This window comes from Phasianus colchicus, chromosome 1 (genome assembly GCF_987193195.1).
Source record: "Phasianus colchicus chromosome 1, bPhaCol1.hap1.1, whole genome shotgun sequence".
NCBI classification, from domain to species: domain Eukaryota; kingdom Metazoa; phylum Chordata; class Aves; order Galliformes; family Phasianidae; genus Phasianus; species Phasianus colchicus.
In genome coordinates this window covers 168,810,577-168,827,658 of record NC_143436.1, presented here as the reverse complement: position 1 = coordinate 168,827,658, position 17,082 = coordinate 168,810,577, and the positions used below count along the sequence as shown (strand labels likewise).

The 17,082-nt window shown below is 40.7% G+C and overlaps 1 protein-coding gene across 2 annotated transcripts; it reads right to left on the bottom strand.

Moving 5' to 3' along the window:
- Nucleotides 1-2,266: 2,266 nt before the first annotated feature.
- GPALPP1 (GPALPP motifs containing 1) lies at nt 2,267-17,076 on the bottom strand. 2 transcript variants are annotated; one of them, XM_090131559.1, is made up of 8 exons: nt 16,926-17,052; nt 13,546-13,684; nt 12,182-12,280; nt 8,016-8,121; nt 5,525-5,659; nt 5,140-5,304; nt 4,499-4,597; nt 2,267-2,730 (listed from the first exon to the last, which is right to left on the bottom strand). In XM_090131559.1, the coding sequence occupies exons 1-8, from the start codon at nt 17,008-17,010 to the stop codon at nt 2,512-2,514; spliced, it is 1,047 nt and encodes a 348-aa protein (XP_089987685.1). In that variant the 5' UTR covers nt 17,011-17,052; the 3' UTR covers nt 2,267-2,511. The 2 variants fall into 2 exon arrangements, with proteins under 2 accessions (XP_089987685.1, XP_031471457.2); XM_031615597.2 differs by having other exon boundaries at nt 2,272-2,730; nt 13,546-13,690; nt 16,926-17,076.
- Nucleotides 17,077-17,082: the final 6 nt, after the last annotated feature.

Here is a 17,082-nt window from a genome sequence, read left to right as displayed (position 1 = left end):
CTGAACACTGGGCTGATGGGCTTTGCACCTGACATCTTGTTACAAAAAAAAGGCATTTCCTGACATGTAAGCAGACAACACAGAATAGCAAGAGACCATTACATACATATGGGGAGCTGGTTACCAGAGATGTTCCATGGTAATTAGAGTGATGGTTTTCAGTGAAATAAAGTCTTTTTTTTTTTTTTTTCCAAACAAGATTCTTGAAAAATCACCCTCTAGGAGTTCTGCAGAAATGCCTTTCAACTTGTCCAAATTGTAGAGGACAGCTTGTCTCTTTGTACAAAAGCTCACAGAGCTTGTAATTTACTGGGTTGCTGTTTATTGTAATGACTGTTCCAGGCAATGGCTTGACATTGGTAAGAGGAGATTAGTTTGTGTATTAACACAATTCAAAAGTTCACTCCATTTACACAAAGTAATGAAAAGATTAATTTGAACTCTCTGCACTTCCCATTTCCCCTTAACTCGTAATGCAGATTTCATTGAGTCTTTGAGAGGCTGCTTCACAACAAAGAAGAGGAAGATAAAAAATAAAAAAAGGAAGAAGAAAAAAGATTGAGATTACACGTTCCCAACTCACCTCACGGCTTTGCTAATTAGAGGTGCACATCCCACAGACAAAGGTGCAGTGACAGCAATGGAATGCCACGTCAATCTTGGAGTGGCTGCCTGACAGCTCTTCTCCTGAGCAGCAGCCCAGAGTTTCAGCTCAGCATGGCCTTCACTCAACACGGTCTTCACTCAACGTGGCCTTCCCTCAGGACAGTCCTTGCTCAGCACAGCCTCAGACTGAGCTGGAGGCCACACCAGGGCCACGTCAGCAGCAAGCAAAGAGCAGGAACACATCTGGATGGCAAAATTCAGCCATCTGTGACATCTGATGACTGGCCCTTGGTTTGGAGAAGGGAGCAAAGAACAAAAACAAAGACAACAGCACCACCAACAAACTCCTCATGCAAGCAGCCCTCATTTGTGCAAATGTTCCTGCTAAGAAATTGTCTGAATGAGTAAAGACTGCTCCAGTATGCTAACTGTATCCCAACATGGGATAATGAATGGATTTCTGAAGGAAGTTGAGTTTTCAAAAGTGGGCACAAGGATCATTTTTTTGGAAAGCACGAAGATTTAGCTAGTCATGTGGTACCTGCTCTGTTATGGCTTTAGTTGCCCAACAAAAACTAGTCAAACAACAATGGTTGTATTTCACACACTCTAATACTGCCTTTCCAATGATGAAACTGTGGTATAACAATGGAGATATTACATGGCTCCCTGTTGCAGGGGAGCTCACCTTTTGATCAAACAAACAAGGAAGGAAACAACTTGGAAGGTGAAAACCTAGGGAGATTTACAAGACCAGGTTTTTGGCCACTAGTTCGTGTGACTTGTTGGGTCACTGCTTTCCTCACACAAATGTTGAAGTAGCCTTTTTTCCAAATTACACTGAACTACGTGATGCTTAATATGCAAAATGTGCCACACTTCCAAACAAGGCGCCAGGGTCTTGTGCATAAAGTTCTGTTCATGTATATACCTCCAATGACTCTTTAAAAAAAGATCCTGAACATAACTTGAGAGGAAGAAAAAGACTACAGAACAAGTCTATTTTAAACACAACTCATTTTAGCTGCCACACATTCACACATGTAAGAGCTGAGGAATTCTGAGCATGGATGTAGACTTTTCAAAATGTCTTATTTATTTCCTTTCTAATACCAAAGAGCTGTTCTGCTCTGCAAAGTAACTGACAAAATAATTTTTATTCTGGTTTAATTTTCACATTGTATTTGCTTAAAAGAGATGGATTTTCTGACGCTAAGCTCTGCAAATTGAAACTTCAATTAGATTTTCTCTTCTTTCATACTATCTTTTTTATAATTAAACCTGCAAATCTTGAGGCTTTGTTGCTGCTTCTGCTACTGCTAGCTCTTTCTGCTATAATACAGAAATTATACAAGTGTATAATTGGCAATGACACAAACACACAGTCTCTGAAATACAAATACTGTGTGGATATGAATGGTGCCATTTTTACTTATACTTCCTAGCACAATGCTTATCAAGCAATGTCCTGCCCAACCACAAGCCTAAAGGGAATTTTTGCACAAACTTCAGGTCAGGCTCAGCAAGTATACCTTAAGAATGGTAAAAGAAAAGAGGAAACTGCTAATTCCACTGCAAGATAAATTTTAAAACTCTTTAAAATAATATTTTAATTAATAGATTAATTAGCAAAAAAAAAAAAAAACCCTTAACAAAACACAAACTAAAAAGTCTTAGCAAGCTCACAGTTTCCTTCTTTCTTTCTTTTTTGTTTTTAAAACTAGCACTTTCCTCAGTCACTTTAGTTTCAGTACAGATGACCTTCCATAGTATTATTTACAGACAAGTAAAACTAGTTAAACACCAGGATATTTATTTTGCATACAAATATTTACAGAAAAAAAATACTTAAAAAATTAAGTATTCAAATCTTAATTGACTTTAAAAAAACTTCATGCTTTTACCTTATAAAAACATATTGCCTTTACTGTGCTCAAATTTAGAATTCAGATCCCTGGATTTTCGTATCAGGGCTTTCTTCTGTGCTTCATCAAATCGAATGACTTTGAGATCCTGCTCTCGGTCAAACGGCCTTCTCTCCTGAGGTTTGTTCTTTTCTTCAGACGCTTTGCTCTTCAGCTTTTTCTGATGTATGTCCATGAGAGACTCTGATCGCTTTGACTCCTGTACAAGTAGGAAGAAAAAGGAGGGAAGAAAGTGCTACAAAATATTAACAGTGCACTGAAAATCCAAATGGAGAGATTGGCCAGGAATTAGAAAGAAAAAAAAAAAAAAAGAAACCTTAGGAACTGGAAAACAGAATGTTGAATTTAGCATGCACTGTGCAGAAAGCACATATACTCTCATCTATGCAAAGTAAAATACACATAATTCACTGTCACTGATGTTAACAATACCCCTAATGTTCTCGAATCTCCACAAGATAAATGCAAAAGAAACATATCACATGCTCTGCCATGGGTAGCAGAAAGAGAGACAACAAACCAAGAAAAAGATCCTAAAATATACATCCTGTTTCTTGTACACTTTCTCTAAACATCTGGTTTTGGAACACACAATTTCCCTTCGCCCTCTACTTCCCCACACACAGTAATAATTTATATATGACATAGAAAAGGATTCTTATGGAAAACAGAAGATGGACAGTACTTACCTATGGTGTAGCTGCATCAGTGTTGACAGAATTGCACCAGAAAATGTATATGGTACCAGAACTAGTTAACTAACACTAAGAAACTATTATGAGAACTAAAGCTTTAGCTTTAGGCAAGTGCCCTTGATAAAAATCAAGGGAGTAAGAAAAAGGAAAGAAAAGAGTAAAAACCTTTATTATAAAACAAACCAACATGAACAAAATAGAGTTCAAAGAAAGCCACCCAAACCAAACGCCACTGCAAGAAACGCTGCTCTTAAATGACATACATTCTGCAATTTTTAGAGAGAACTCCATTAATCTTAGAAACAGTGAAAGTATTTCTGTGTTTTATTCTGCAAAGGTACAGAACAAAACTCAAGGTTTTACACAGAAGTTACTCTGCTATCGTTGTAATGACAGAAAAGACAATTTTTGAATATTCCTAGTAGGGCTTAAGGACCCTTAAGAATCATCGGGTCAAAGACAGTATGCTAATAGTTCTGGATTTGCAAGCCTGTAAGTCAAGAGAGACATGTGATTTAATGAACCACAAATAAATTATTAAATTGACAGATAAACTCCAATCTTGTAATATAAGCCAAGGCTGCCGTTCTCAAGTTAATTATACTCTCAAGAGACCTGACTGCCTTCCTGAAGACTTCAGGTCATAAATCAGGGAAGAAAAGGAAAGAGCAGCTGTAAGGCAGGCAAGCTTCCATATCCTCTAGTGGACAGGGCTGGCAGCCAGACAAGTGAATTTGACACGGAGATCAAGTTTTTGGTAATCAACATCTGCCTGTGAAAATTAATTGCTTCTGTACAGGTTGAGAAAAACTTCACTTAATAATGCTGTTATAATGAGGCAGTGAGGCAGCTGATTATAGCATTTATCTGCCCATGAAGCTTCTTTTGGATTAATATGTATTTTGTCCTACAAGCTAAACTCTTTACTGTTTTCTTTTTCTTCTTGGGTAAATCAGTGAAGTAAGCTAATATTTGAATCAAGCACCAACCAAGTCCAGGTCCAAGGATAATTTAAGTAAAATACAGCCTTACACTGGGACAATACATACAAAATGCTACTCTGTCACATTGTCTGCAGCAGATTAAGGACACAATCCTGCTCTTGTTGAAATCAATGGCAAATATTCTAATGACTTAAACAGTAGGTCTGGGGCCTAAGGGGAAGAATATAGTGGTATCACCATGGAAACCAACAGTACTAGCAATGAGAACAAAAAAAAGTGAAGAATTGAAGAAAATGCACAAAGGGAAGCATTATGCTATTGCACTTACATTATATGAAGTCACCTGCTCAACAAGTCTCTTGTCTCTCCCAGATAATACAATTTCTTCATTATCCTTACTGGTTGACTTCTTTGCCTCTTCTCTTTCCTGATGAGTGGAAACAAATTACACACTACAGTTATCAGAATGCCTGAAGTATAAAGAGAAGAAATCTATATTTACTTTAATTAAATCTGAAGGGCAGAGGCCACCAGATATTTCTTGCTCAGCTTGACAGAAGAAGAAAGTGGACACACTAATTGGAAATTCAATGAGCTGACACAGAGTAACTGACTAGTGCAACAAGAGAGGGAGCAAATGAATACCAAAATGGTAATTTCCCCTGTTTTATCTTCAATTAATGAGTTTTGATAACAGAGAGAAAAAAACACAAAGATATTTTCAATTGAGAAATCAGATTTGTTTTCACAAAATACTGACAACAAATCTGAATGCTACCTGTATCTATATCTGATGGCAGTATATGTGTGTATGTATATATGCTGATATTAAAACATTACATAGATGTGAACATTTATTCATATTTATATGACTATGAATACATTTTTCACACACATACATATATATATACATAACCATCATATATATGTTATATATAAAACTACGTGTACAAGTGAATGAACGCTCACCTTGGCTTTCCTCTCTCTGTCAGCTGGAGTATCTGTCCACACAGACCTATCACCTGATTTGTCTTCAGCTCTTCTCTTGAATGTTCTTGGGCCAAATCCAAAGCTTTTCAGCTCAGGTGGAAGTTCCGTCATCCACGATTCCCTTGTAACTTGCTTGGGTTCATCCTTTACAAAAGAACGAAGGTGAAAAAAACACAAGCAGACAACCAATACCTATCATCTGGATCTCTGAGCTTCCAGCAGAAATCATCATTTTTTCTTTGTATGCACAATTGCAACCACTTTAGCATCACAAGCAGAACTGTGGATGAGAGCGTCTTTGCAAGCCCAAAAAATCCACAAATACAAAGCAGCAAAACATTACAAGTGAAAAAATCCAACTTACGCTGTCTGCTGAGGTGAGTTTCTCCTTCATTCTCTGAGCTCTGCGTTCAAATTCTTGAGTCACATCAGACTCCACTGGTCCTTTTGCAGGCATTGGGCCTATAATGTTGTCTTCTTCCTCGCTACTATCTGTTGCCTTCCAAAAATAAAACATTTCTCTTAGTCATACTGTTACGACCCTGAAGAAACACTTCAGTTTTATAGGGATTATTTTATCTAGGAGAGCCCAATGAACCTACCTACCCAGTAACAAAATCTTAGTTAACAAATCTGTATGAGACCTCCTCAAGTATGTGAATACGGACACTTAGCATCCATGTTTCCCAAAATCTCACTTCTTGTCTGTGACAAAAACACTGGTAAACACAGTAGGCAGGTGGGCAGCACTCAGGGCCCTTGCTGTAACTAAGGACTGGTAGGTGCCAGCCCTGATTTGGTCAATACACAACAATGCACTGCTACTTCATGCTGTTTTGAATGCAGCCCTGTAGCCTTTGGGACTGCAGAGCAGTGCAGGAAGCAAGCTGGCAGGTAGCAAGAGACACAGCAGTGTATAGCTGTGGACTACAAGGTGCAAGAAGAGGATCATCAAATTTAAATGGTTGCGTGACTGGTAGCATCAAATAGAGAAAGGCAGAAGATGCTGAGAAATAACTGGTCATTTATAAAGACAAACAATTAAAGTAGGTAACACCAATTTCTCTTATAATTGTGCCCCGAAGTATTTCCATGGTCAAATTTTCACTAATGACCACTGCAATACTGCTTCAGGGAATTAGGGGACTGCATTCTCTCTTTATTTTTATTTTCTAACTAAGGAGCTGGTGGAGAAAATAAGTATTTTTAAAAACCAAGCTAATATAACAAAGCCCACTTCTTGTTCACAAATTTTAAAAACAATGCAAAAATATACAGCTTTCATAATAACTTGCATTGTAAAGTGGTTGAGGATGAAAGACACTCCATGCTGGGCTTTAATTGAGGAAGCGTGTCTCATTTCCTTCCTCATGTCTTAAGTTCAATTCACTCCATTACCATGTGCCTCAAACGAGATGCAATTTAAAACAACTGCCCCCATGTTTGGAGAGGAAATTGATACAAAGTGAAGAATCAGCAGGGAATAAACTGTCTGTAAAGGTGTATTGAAATAAAAAATAGCAAAACAAGATTAGAACAACGACAAAATTAGTCATCATTTTCAAAGGGTAAAAATAAAAAAGAATATGTTCAAAAAGGAAAAAAAAAAACAAAACCAATCAACAAAATAAACTCACTTCTACCTGACAAGCTGATGCTGTAAGATCTATTCAGAAGAAAGAACACTTTTTTGGTTTGTTTGTAAGATGTATGAACAGACCGGTTTTGACATCCCTGCCTCAAGAGATTTGTCATTATGGTAAATTGCTTAATCGTTATTTGCAGTTATAAGATGATGTGTATCTAAAAAATGTCAGACAATCATTCTTCATGATAGACTGTGACAACTCTCACTGTAGGAGGTCAGAGAATGACATACATTGCAAATACTAATCAAAAAGCGAAGCTTCAAAGCAGCCTGTTGGCTCACTCCTTTCTCACATGTCCTGTAGTGTCTGGGGAGTTAAACTTAAAGAAAACCTAAGTGTTCTAGAAAAATAAAAAGTGGAATAACAGTGGAGATGAGTTAATTTTCACAAGAAATTAGTATTTACTTTATGACAGCATGAGAGCAATTGAATCACTTAAGCACTGCTACCCAGTGCCATTTTGGATGTCTGAGAGCATCCTACTCAAGAAGGTTGTGACTTTCTTTTGGATAAATGCATTTAACTTCTCCACTAGTAAGCAACTTAAGGAGGTGAAGATATGGGAAATAATCAGCCCTTCTCTCTTGCCCCACCTCAATCAACAAAAGAATAAAATATTAAATTATAGGTAAACATTTTTATTCTAGGAGGTCTCAATGTTCTCAATAATTTTCACCCAGAGGGTGGTGACGCACTGGAACAGGTTGCCCAAGGAGGTTGTGGATGCCCCATCCCTGGAGGCATTCAAGGCCAGGCTGGATGTGGCTCTGGGCAGCCTGGTCTGGTGGTTGGCGACCCTGCACATAGCAGGGGGTTTGAAACTAGATGATCATTGTGGTCCTTTTCAACCCAGACCATTCTATGATTCTATGATCTGAACTTTGCTATAATGTTCACTGGTGAAGGACACATTACACTGAAATAAAGAATAGGAAAAAATTAAGGAGAAGTACTGTGACAACAATTTAGGATGCCTACAGCACTTACATTCAGTGCACCATCAGTCTAACAGTAAAATCACAACAACCAGACCAGCACGTTTCTTTTTTAGGCTTACTTATGTTTCAGTATTTAATGCAGACACCTTCTGGTCTAAAATTAAACTGTCATGCAGAAAAGTATGTCTGGTAGAGTTCTTCAGGCTTCTGCTTGTTTAAGCATTTCGTATAGCTTGTACTCAAACAAAAGACTCCTGATCTCACCAACCTGGGTGAATTGTGATGAAGCAGATGGTCCTATTGAAGATCTGTTACTCCCAGTGTCCTGTGCAGATTTCCTAAAGCCAGGCGGTAATGCAGGACCTATGATAGGCCTCAAGTAGAAAAGAAACAATTTTATTATTTTTTTTTTAGTTGAAAAGATGAATAAGAAAAGGAACCATTGTGGATAGTACATTAAATGCACATCCTATCACTTGCTAAATAAATAATAAAGAGATTAATTTAAAAATTAAAACAAAGTGCTGTACTGTAATTCTTCTTCCTTCCAATGGCAAGTATGCCTCCTGTGTGTTCACTGCAGAAATGTGCATAAGAACAGTCTGACTATTTTCCACAGGGACCTCTGCAGACAGCTGGAATGCAAGATAACTGGAAATGTCATGGCACGTAGTCATGGAAATCCACTCTTCTTCCCTAGCTTTTAGCTTCAGATTCAAAAGCAATGAAAGGTGGGAGGCCATAATATATGCATACAAATACAAACTACCTTTTCTCTAGCAATAAAGCTGGTTTTGCTCATTCTTGCCTCATGCTATGGTTTCGCTGCTCTTTAAAACACAAAAATAAGAGCAGTGTGCTGATTCAAGTTTGTTTTCCCTTGGAGGAAGAAGAGAGGAAAAGAAAGGTTTTGTAATCCCCTGTAACTTCGCCGATTTGTTTTTTGAAACTCAGCAAGCAGTATGATAATTCAATTGTCTCCAGGAACACAGAAAGGTGAGAATTTATTCTCAGTGGTGAAAACAGTTCAAAGTATACTACAAACTGTGCCTGCAGCGCTGAAAAGACCTCAGTAGACAAGCTCCTCTTTTAATAATCACCACCATATTCCTCTGGGCTAATAAAAATGCAAACAATTATCACCCGAAGAAATATCCCAGTGAAGTATCCTCCCAATCTATCAGACAGAAACTTGATTTATTATGACCTCCAGTCTCAGAGATTTTCAGCAATCAAAAGTAACGCAACGTGAATCGAATTATTCTAATTACTGTCTACTAATTCAAGTATAATGTAATCAGCACAGCCCTGCTGTAGTGATGTTATTATTGGGTTTGAGGAGGGGAAATAAAAAGCAGAAAATCTTGCTGAAAAGGCCGCCGCAGCCAGCCAGCCACAAGCAATACATGTGAGCTTGGGCCATGGCAAGAGCACTGGTGAGGATTTCAAATCCAGGCAAGAGGTCTAGGCTGAATCTGAAGTTCCATCCCCACCTAGCTGCTGTAAAGAAGAAACATTTTTCTCTCTTCCTTTCTGACTGCTTGCTTGTCAGACTGGGTTTTAGGGTCCCAATATAAAGATACTGAAGTTAAACCCATGCAGATACAGCCAAAATAATCTTTTATTTTAGTACACAGTTAACTTTATTTTGAGAGGAAAGGGAGTTAACTGAACTATAAAAGATTTCTACAAAAATATACAGAAACATCTCTGCTGTGGGCTGTATCACTGCAACTTGTGAAAAGAAGCAGATCTCAAGTACTCTGACTTGCTTCTGTCACAGCTCAAAGGCTCTTCCAAGGAATAGACAAATGGTTCCCAACTCGTCCCTCCCACGCTGCCTGTTTCTCTGCTTTTTTCCACATGAATAACCCTCAGTTGCTCAGGTCTTTCCTCAGCAGCACAGAGCTGACACGAGCCCTGACAGCTTCCTGGATGGCCAAACACATTCTGAGCAGTGAGGTAGATCTAATTCCAACTCTTAAATGTATTTTTTCTGCTGTTAGTAACTCTGCTACTTATCTACACTGATCCAGAAGAAAAATACTAACTTACCAAGAATTTCACTTAATAATACAAGATTTCATATATGGCAAAGAACACTTTTGTGCTGTTGAGTTTTGAGTCCTTGCTAAAGCCAGCAAGAAGATGGGCATGTCAGCATTCTCCTGATGTTTAACTTTAAAAAAAAACAACCAAAAATAAATCATTAAGATGATCTTCGCTCTTTATCTAGATGCATGGACTCTCTGGAAGCTTTACAAGTACTTTACCTCTGTCTAACATTGATAAGTAGCAAGATCCTTTCTGAAGTTGAAGGAAATCTGTTCATATATGTTTTTTTTAAGCTGAAATGATTCAAACAATTTTTAAAGAGCTGCAACTTCCCACACAGGCTGCTGTTAATTATGAATATTTGTTTTGACAAGTCTGGAAAAGACACAATGGAATAAAAGCTTTTCTAAAAGAATGAGTAAGTCACAAGGAACTAAGAAATAGTATATCTATATATTGAAACGTGTAACTCTTGTATTTGTTTCAGTTATTCAGGTCTAAGTTGGCAGCTGGCAATCCACTCACTTCAAGGGCCAAGACAGGGGGAGACAGCAGCGCTGTGTCTACACCCTGCACAGCTCACGCTCCTACATGTGTGAGCACAAGCAGACAGCCAGGTGTATGGGGGTGGAAGACAGACAAGGCTCGTCCTACACATCGCACCTTGCCCACCTATTCATGGAAATGGGTTGGTGCCAACAGCTCTGCTCAATCTGTGTGTGAGGAGCTGGTGCGTGATGAGCTAAGACAAAAGAGCTAGAAAGAGCAGACTCTCCCCTCTGAATTTCCACCCCTGGAGGCATTCAAGGCCAGGCTGGATGTGGCTCTGGGCAGCCTGGTCTGGTGGTTGGTGACCCTGAACATAGCAAGGGGGTTGAAACTAGATGATCATTGTAGTCCTTTTCAACCCAGGCCATTCTATGATTCTATGAATGAAATCCACTAGTTTGGAAGATAACTGTTTAGTAGAAAAAGAAGTTGGGTGTAAGCATACAGAAGTTTTGAGCATACAAGATGAGTGAGCACCAGTGTCATCTCTCTCACCTTCAAATTACAAGCTACCTCTTCATTTTTCCTCTTTTGCTTTGCACACGTTGACACAACCCTTTACAATGTGAGTTTTCATGCAAAGAAAAAAAATCAAGAAGGCAGGAAGTTTACCTCAGCTGATATTAAATGCAACAAGGATTTGTTTGTGCTGCTTTACTAGAAAACACATTATTTTTAGTAGCTACCTACATTTTATAACATAAGAACACATTCTGCATATGTGAAAGGTAAGAAAGAGAGCAGTTCCTCCTGCTGCTTTGAAAGCTCCAAACGAGCCTGCTGAGCATGACACCTTATAATCACAAGTGAGTTTGTCAGTTACAGCAAAGTATGGCCAAAAAAGACTTGGAAAGGTTACTTCCAAACAACCGGAGGTCAACACATTCAGGTTTCCTGAACTGCTACTAAGCAGCATAAAAACTAATCCAAACTAAAGAAAATTCAATTTTGAAAATTGCTTGTAGAAAGTACATTGTACACAGCTTGAGAACAAATTGAGTCACCTCCCTAGCACCAAACACCCATACCTGACAGGTAGCTATTGATTTATTTTATCCAGCAGCTCTCTGTTGCTCTGAAGAAGATAACAGTGATCAAGGGACTTTAATGGTACCTTTCATCAGTAAATGCTTCCTTGGAAGTGCTGATTTCAGTATGGGCTTTTTCTAATGATAGAAGGAAATGCATAGATTGATGCAGAACTAGGAGGCTGTGAGACACAGTTAAATTCTGCATGGACAATCCATAAACAGTTTTCTTTTTTAGGTATTTTGTAATTACCTGCAATCAAACAGAAAGCTTCCTGAAAGAGGCTATAAATAGTGCTTATTTGGTTAGACATGACAACCTGCTTTCTAGAAACCTACACCATTCCTACCTAGAGAAGGGTAAAATATAATCCTTGGTGCATTAGCAAGAGACAGTTACAATCATCTGCACTGTTTTACAGCATACAAGAGCTAACTGCCCTACTCCCTCCCAGCCCAAGAATGAGCCACACAATTAGGAGTCCCTGCAGCATCAATTTGTTTTTCCTGCACTGATCCAAGACCTATGATAGGAAATGGAAGAAATGTGACATTCAAAGTATAAATCAGACAATTCACATTTTTTCTTTTTCTCTCCAGCTTTTCAAACAGTACTAACAGGGCTGTGTGTTCTGCTTCGAGGGAATGCTGCTCTCGTTCTCAAAAATGTGGAGGAAGCAATTTCAATCACCTGAATCTGAAATGAACGATTGAAGTGTTCTCTAATAGGGACACAAAATATTGTATCTAAAATAATTATCTTTTAAGAAAAAGAGCCTGAACATAATTCCATTTTAATTACCTCTCTGGGGAATCATCCTCTTTTTTAAATCCAGGAGGAAGAGCAGGCCCAAAAAAGCCATCATCATCATCATCATTTTCCTGAATTCTTTTTGGCTTCCTGCAAAGATAAAGACTTCAGTTAATAATTACTTTGACATGCAGAGCAATTATCTACATTTTAAAAAAGGAAAAGATAAAACATAAAATGATTTCAGACAGTCTTGTGTACTAAATAGCTTGCCGTTACCACGGAAACAGTGCAAAAGGATCCAAAATAATTTGAAGCAATTAAAAATTTGGGAGAGTAAGCTTTGCTTCAGAAATGCTTTGACATTTAGGCAAAAAAAGAACCAACAAAACAACAAAAACTTAGGAGTGCTTTTGCAGGAGAAAGAAGACTAGTATGATGTTAAAATAATATTTCTATTTACAAAGTAAGTATTCAGCACAGTTCTTTCTGCAATTGTATACAGCTGTCTGCATTTTGACTATCTTTCACAGTTCAGTTCAACCAAACTGAAAAGCTGTTGAGTAAGACAACAGGAGAAAAGTGAGTAATATTTACCCTAACACACGAATTCAGCACAACATTCTTCAAGTCTCTTACACAAGGCCAAACAGAAACACCAAGTTCTCAGCACAGCAACTGTGAGTGATTAACCAGACAGACAAGAAGTATGTGCAAGCTTCTGCTACTTACTAAACAATTTTCATTCTAGTTGGTTTAACTGAGTACATAAATTCATACCCATAAATAAACAGTTCTTATGATCAAATGAGACAGTATGCTAGAAATGGGGTCAAACTTATGTACCAAATAACTTACAGGGATTATAAGAAGTCTCTCCTCAGCAAATTAGGGGATTTATTGCTTAAATTGTAAAATGAAACTCAGATGTGAAAATACACAGATCAAATTTCTCTAAAATGCTTAGTTCTATCCTAAGGAGTCAGACAGGTGAGTTGACTTTTCTTGACCCCAACGACTGGGAGAATGGTTTAAAAATAAAGGAGAGGAGATTTAGATTAGATGTTAAGAGATATTTTGCTCAAGGGGTGGTGAGCCATTGGCACAGCTGCCCAGAGAAGCTGTGGGTGCCCCATCCCTGGAGGCACTCAAGGCCAGGTTGGATGAGGCCCTGGGAAGCCTGAGCTGCTGGGTGGCACTGCCCAGGGCAGGGGGTTGGAACTGGATGGGCTTTGAGGTTCCTTCCAACCCAACCATCCCGTGATTCTGTGGTTCTACAAATATGGAAAGCACAGCACCAAATTTTAAGTACAGTTTACCTTTTGCTTATGTAACGCTGTTTCTCACATTATATACAGACATTTCAATTGCAATTTCTGCAACAACGTAAAGACACAACCTAAGAACAGACTCACTTGGGTTGTGAAGCTCCTTCTGAATCCTCTCCAGAATCTCCACCTGTGTCTCTAGGCAGAGGAAGAGATTCAGAATCGTCGTCACTGTCAGGAGCTTCTGAGCTGCTGCTGCTTCTGTAGTCGGGGGGCAGTGCTGGTCCTGCAACTGAGCACCCAAAGTTACAGGGGATATTTGTTAAACATTTCAGAGAATCATAGAATCATAGAATGGCCTGGGTTGAAAAGGACCACAATGATCATCTAGTCTCAATCCCCCTGCTATGTGCAAGGTTGCCAACCACCAGACCAGGCTGTCCAGAGCCACATCCAGCCTGGCCTTGAATGTCTCCAGGGATGGGGAATCCACAAATTTCAAATGAGTGCTATCTGTCTTGATACTCCTCAAACACCTGTCTCCCTGGAGGTTATTCCCAGTCTGATGATGCGTGAACAGCAGGCACAGAGCTCATCATGCTGCTGAAAAAGGGATGCCTCAGGCTTCTAGACATCTGTCAGAAGGCTCTCTTCCTCCAGCCAGCACTTTACTCAAAAAAAGAGTAAAGAGGAGGACGAGACATCCCAGTAAAGGGCAGGTTCAAGCACTAATGCTGCTAACAGCTGTCTCCAGCAACTATCACCAGTAAGCACAGCTCCTGCTTGCATACTGTACATGTATATTGGTCTGACCCTCATAACAAATGCCCTCCAGACAAGAGTCTTGATACAGGTACTCTCAGAGGCTTCCTAGACCCAGGGCAGCCCACGCAGGGCCAGCACGGTTCTGTACAGCACCAACAACAACCTGACACCATGGAGATGTGACCATGCTGGTGATTTAACTCTGCCATGTACACACCATTCCTCCTCTTGATATTTCAAGCACTGAAGCTGAGACTGACAGGACAAAAAGCTGTTTGGTAAAAGGCATTGTTAACTATATGAATAGTCAAGGATTGAATGAAAAGACAAGGTGCAGTAAACCACCAAAAAGGAGGGTAACAGAAAATTACATCTTTAACTAAGATTTTTTTTCATTTGATGGCACAAAATAATACCTGATGCAGACTGATATTCCATTGTTAGCTAAGAAAAAGCAAGGCAGAAATTGAGACCTTCAGATGAGCTTTAGAAAGCTTTTATCTGTCTTTAGCAAAAAACACAGAGGCAGGACAGTTCCCTAGTTATGATGTATCCAGATAGATGAGCCACATTGTTTTCTGATTTCATGGGATGGACCTTAGCCAGGACGTACAAATACATGTCATTGCTAAGAATGAAAAACAAATGAAACAAAACAAAACAAAACAACTAACAAAGCAAACAAAACTGTTCAATGGACGACAAACCGGTGGTAAATTTGTACCCAGAGTGGTGGCCTATGTCTCAATGTCTGGATGGAGATTGGTGATGAGTGGTGTCTCTCAGGGGTCAGTACTGGGACCAGTGCTCTTTAATATCATTATCAATGACATCAGCAGTGGGATTGAGTGCACTCTCAGCAAGTTTCCAGGTGACACCAAGCTGTGTGGTGCAGGTGACATGCTGGAGGGACAGAATGACAATCAGAGAGACCTAGACAGGCTTGAGCACTGAGTCCAGAAGAACCTCATGAGGTTCAGCAAAGCCAAGTGCAAGGTCTTGCACCTGGGTAGTGGCACCCCACTATCAGGTGGAGGATGTAAGGGTAGAACACAGTCCTGCTGAAAAGGACCTGGGGGTACTGGTGGATGGGAAGCTGGAAACAAGCCAACAATGTGCCATCACAGCCCAGAAAGCCAACTATATCTTGGGCTGCAGCAAACATAGCGTGGCCAGCAGGGCGAAGGAGGTGACCCTGCCCCTCTGCTCTGTGCTGGTGTGACCTCACCTGGAGTACTGCGTCCAGATGTGGAGTCCTCAGTACAGGAAAGCTGTGAACCCACTGGATTGAGTCCAGAAGAGGGCCACAAAAGTGATCTGAGAGATAGAATGCTTCTCTAATGGGGACAGGCTGAAAGAGCTGGGGCTGTTCAGCTTGGAGAAGAGAAGGCTCTGAGATGACCTGAGAGCAGCCTTTCAATATCTAAAGGGGACTGTAAGAAAGAAGGGGACAGATTCCTTAGCAGAGGAATGTTGTGATAGGAGATGGGAAAATGGTTTCAAACTGAAAGAGGGGAGATTTAGATTGGATACAAAAAAAGTTTTTTTTTACAATATGGGTGGTGGGGCACTAGAACAGGTTGCCCCCTCCCTGGAGACATTCAAGGCAAAGCTGAGCACCTGATTTAGCTGTAGGTGTCCTTGTTCATTGCAGAAGAGTTGGACTAGGTGGCCTTTAAAGGCCCCTTCCAACTCAAACAATTTTTTGATTCTATGACAAAAAAACAAAAAACAAAAAAAGAAAACAACCCAGCCTAGCCTATAAAGCTCAAAGAGAGAACCAACAGATGAATAATAAATAGCCATAAAGGCTCAAGAAGATGTGGCCTGAGGAAAAAAAAAAAACCAAACACTTAACACAAGGTATTAAGAAGACAAACATACAAATAAAACATTACAACTTCTTTCTCCAGCAAACGAAGCAAAGCATCATTTGGTCTGAACAGAGGCAGGAGTTGGATGGAGCAAATGGATGCAAGCTGAGAAATGGGACACGGTTTTGTGAGCCAGAAAGAACACGGAAACCAGTGCTGTGTAAGGAGGAGGCTGGTCCCAGTGACACGTTGACAAACACCAGTGCTTTCACAGAATCACAGAATGGCCCGGGTTGGAAGGGACCTCAAGGATTATAAAGCTCCAACCCCCCTGCCACAGGCAGGGCCACCAACCTCCACATTTAATACCAGACCAGGCTGCCCAGGGCCCCATCCAACCTGGCCTTGAACACCTCCAGGGACGGGGCATCCACAACCTCTCTGGGCAGCCTGTTCCAGCACCTCACTTTCTACCCCAATTCCTTCCCACTGTTCTCTCTGCCATGCCAGAGAGCAAGCGTGTGTGGGCTGTGCAACAAGGCAGATCAGGGAATTGAGCAGACATGAAGACGACACAGCAAAAACCAGCAGTGTCCTGAAAAAGCTGCTTGTACTTGGAACTGCATCCAAAATAAAGAGCCTGGTTCGGGAAGAAAACGGGCATTTATAGGCTGGGGGTGGGGGAAAGAAGAGTCACTTGGTGAAAGAAACGAAGAGCAATGGATGAAGGCGAGCGAGAGAAGAAGCAAAGCATGAAGCGGAGCTGGGTCTGACTGAAATGCGTGTTTCACTGCTGCCCGGAGGGGCCACCCTCGTACTGCCGCTCTGACTCGCCCTTCTGGTAGCTGTTACGACGGTTCGGCACAGCAGGACGGCCCCACGCAGCCCGCGCCCGCCCCACGCCCCGCGCGGGCGGTGCCGCCCCCTCCCCTCAGCGCGGCGCCTCACCCTGGCTCAGCTCCTCATCCGGGTCCTCCTCGGCGCGGCGCGGGAAGCCGGGCGGCAGCGCGGGGCCGATCAGCTCGCGCGCCATGGTGAGGGGCGGCGCCGCGCCGATGACGTCAGAGCGGCGCCGGCCTGGGAGGGTTTAACCCCGGAAGGAGAA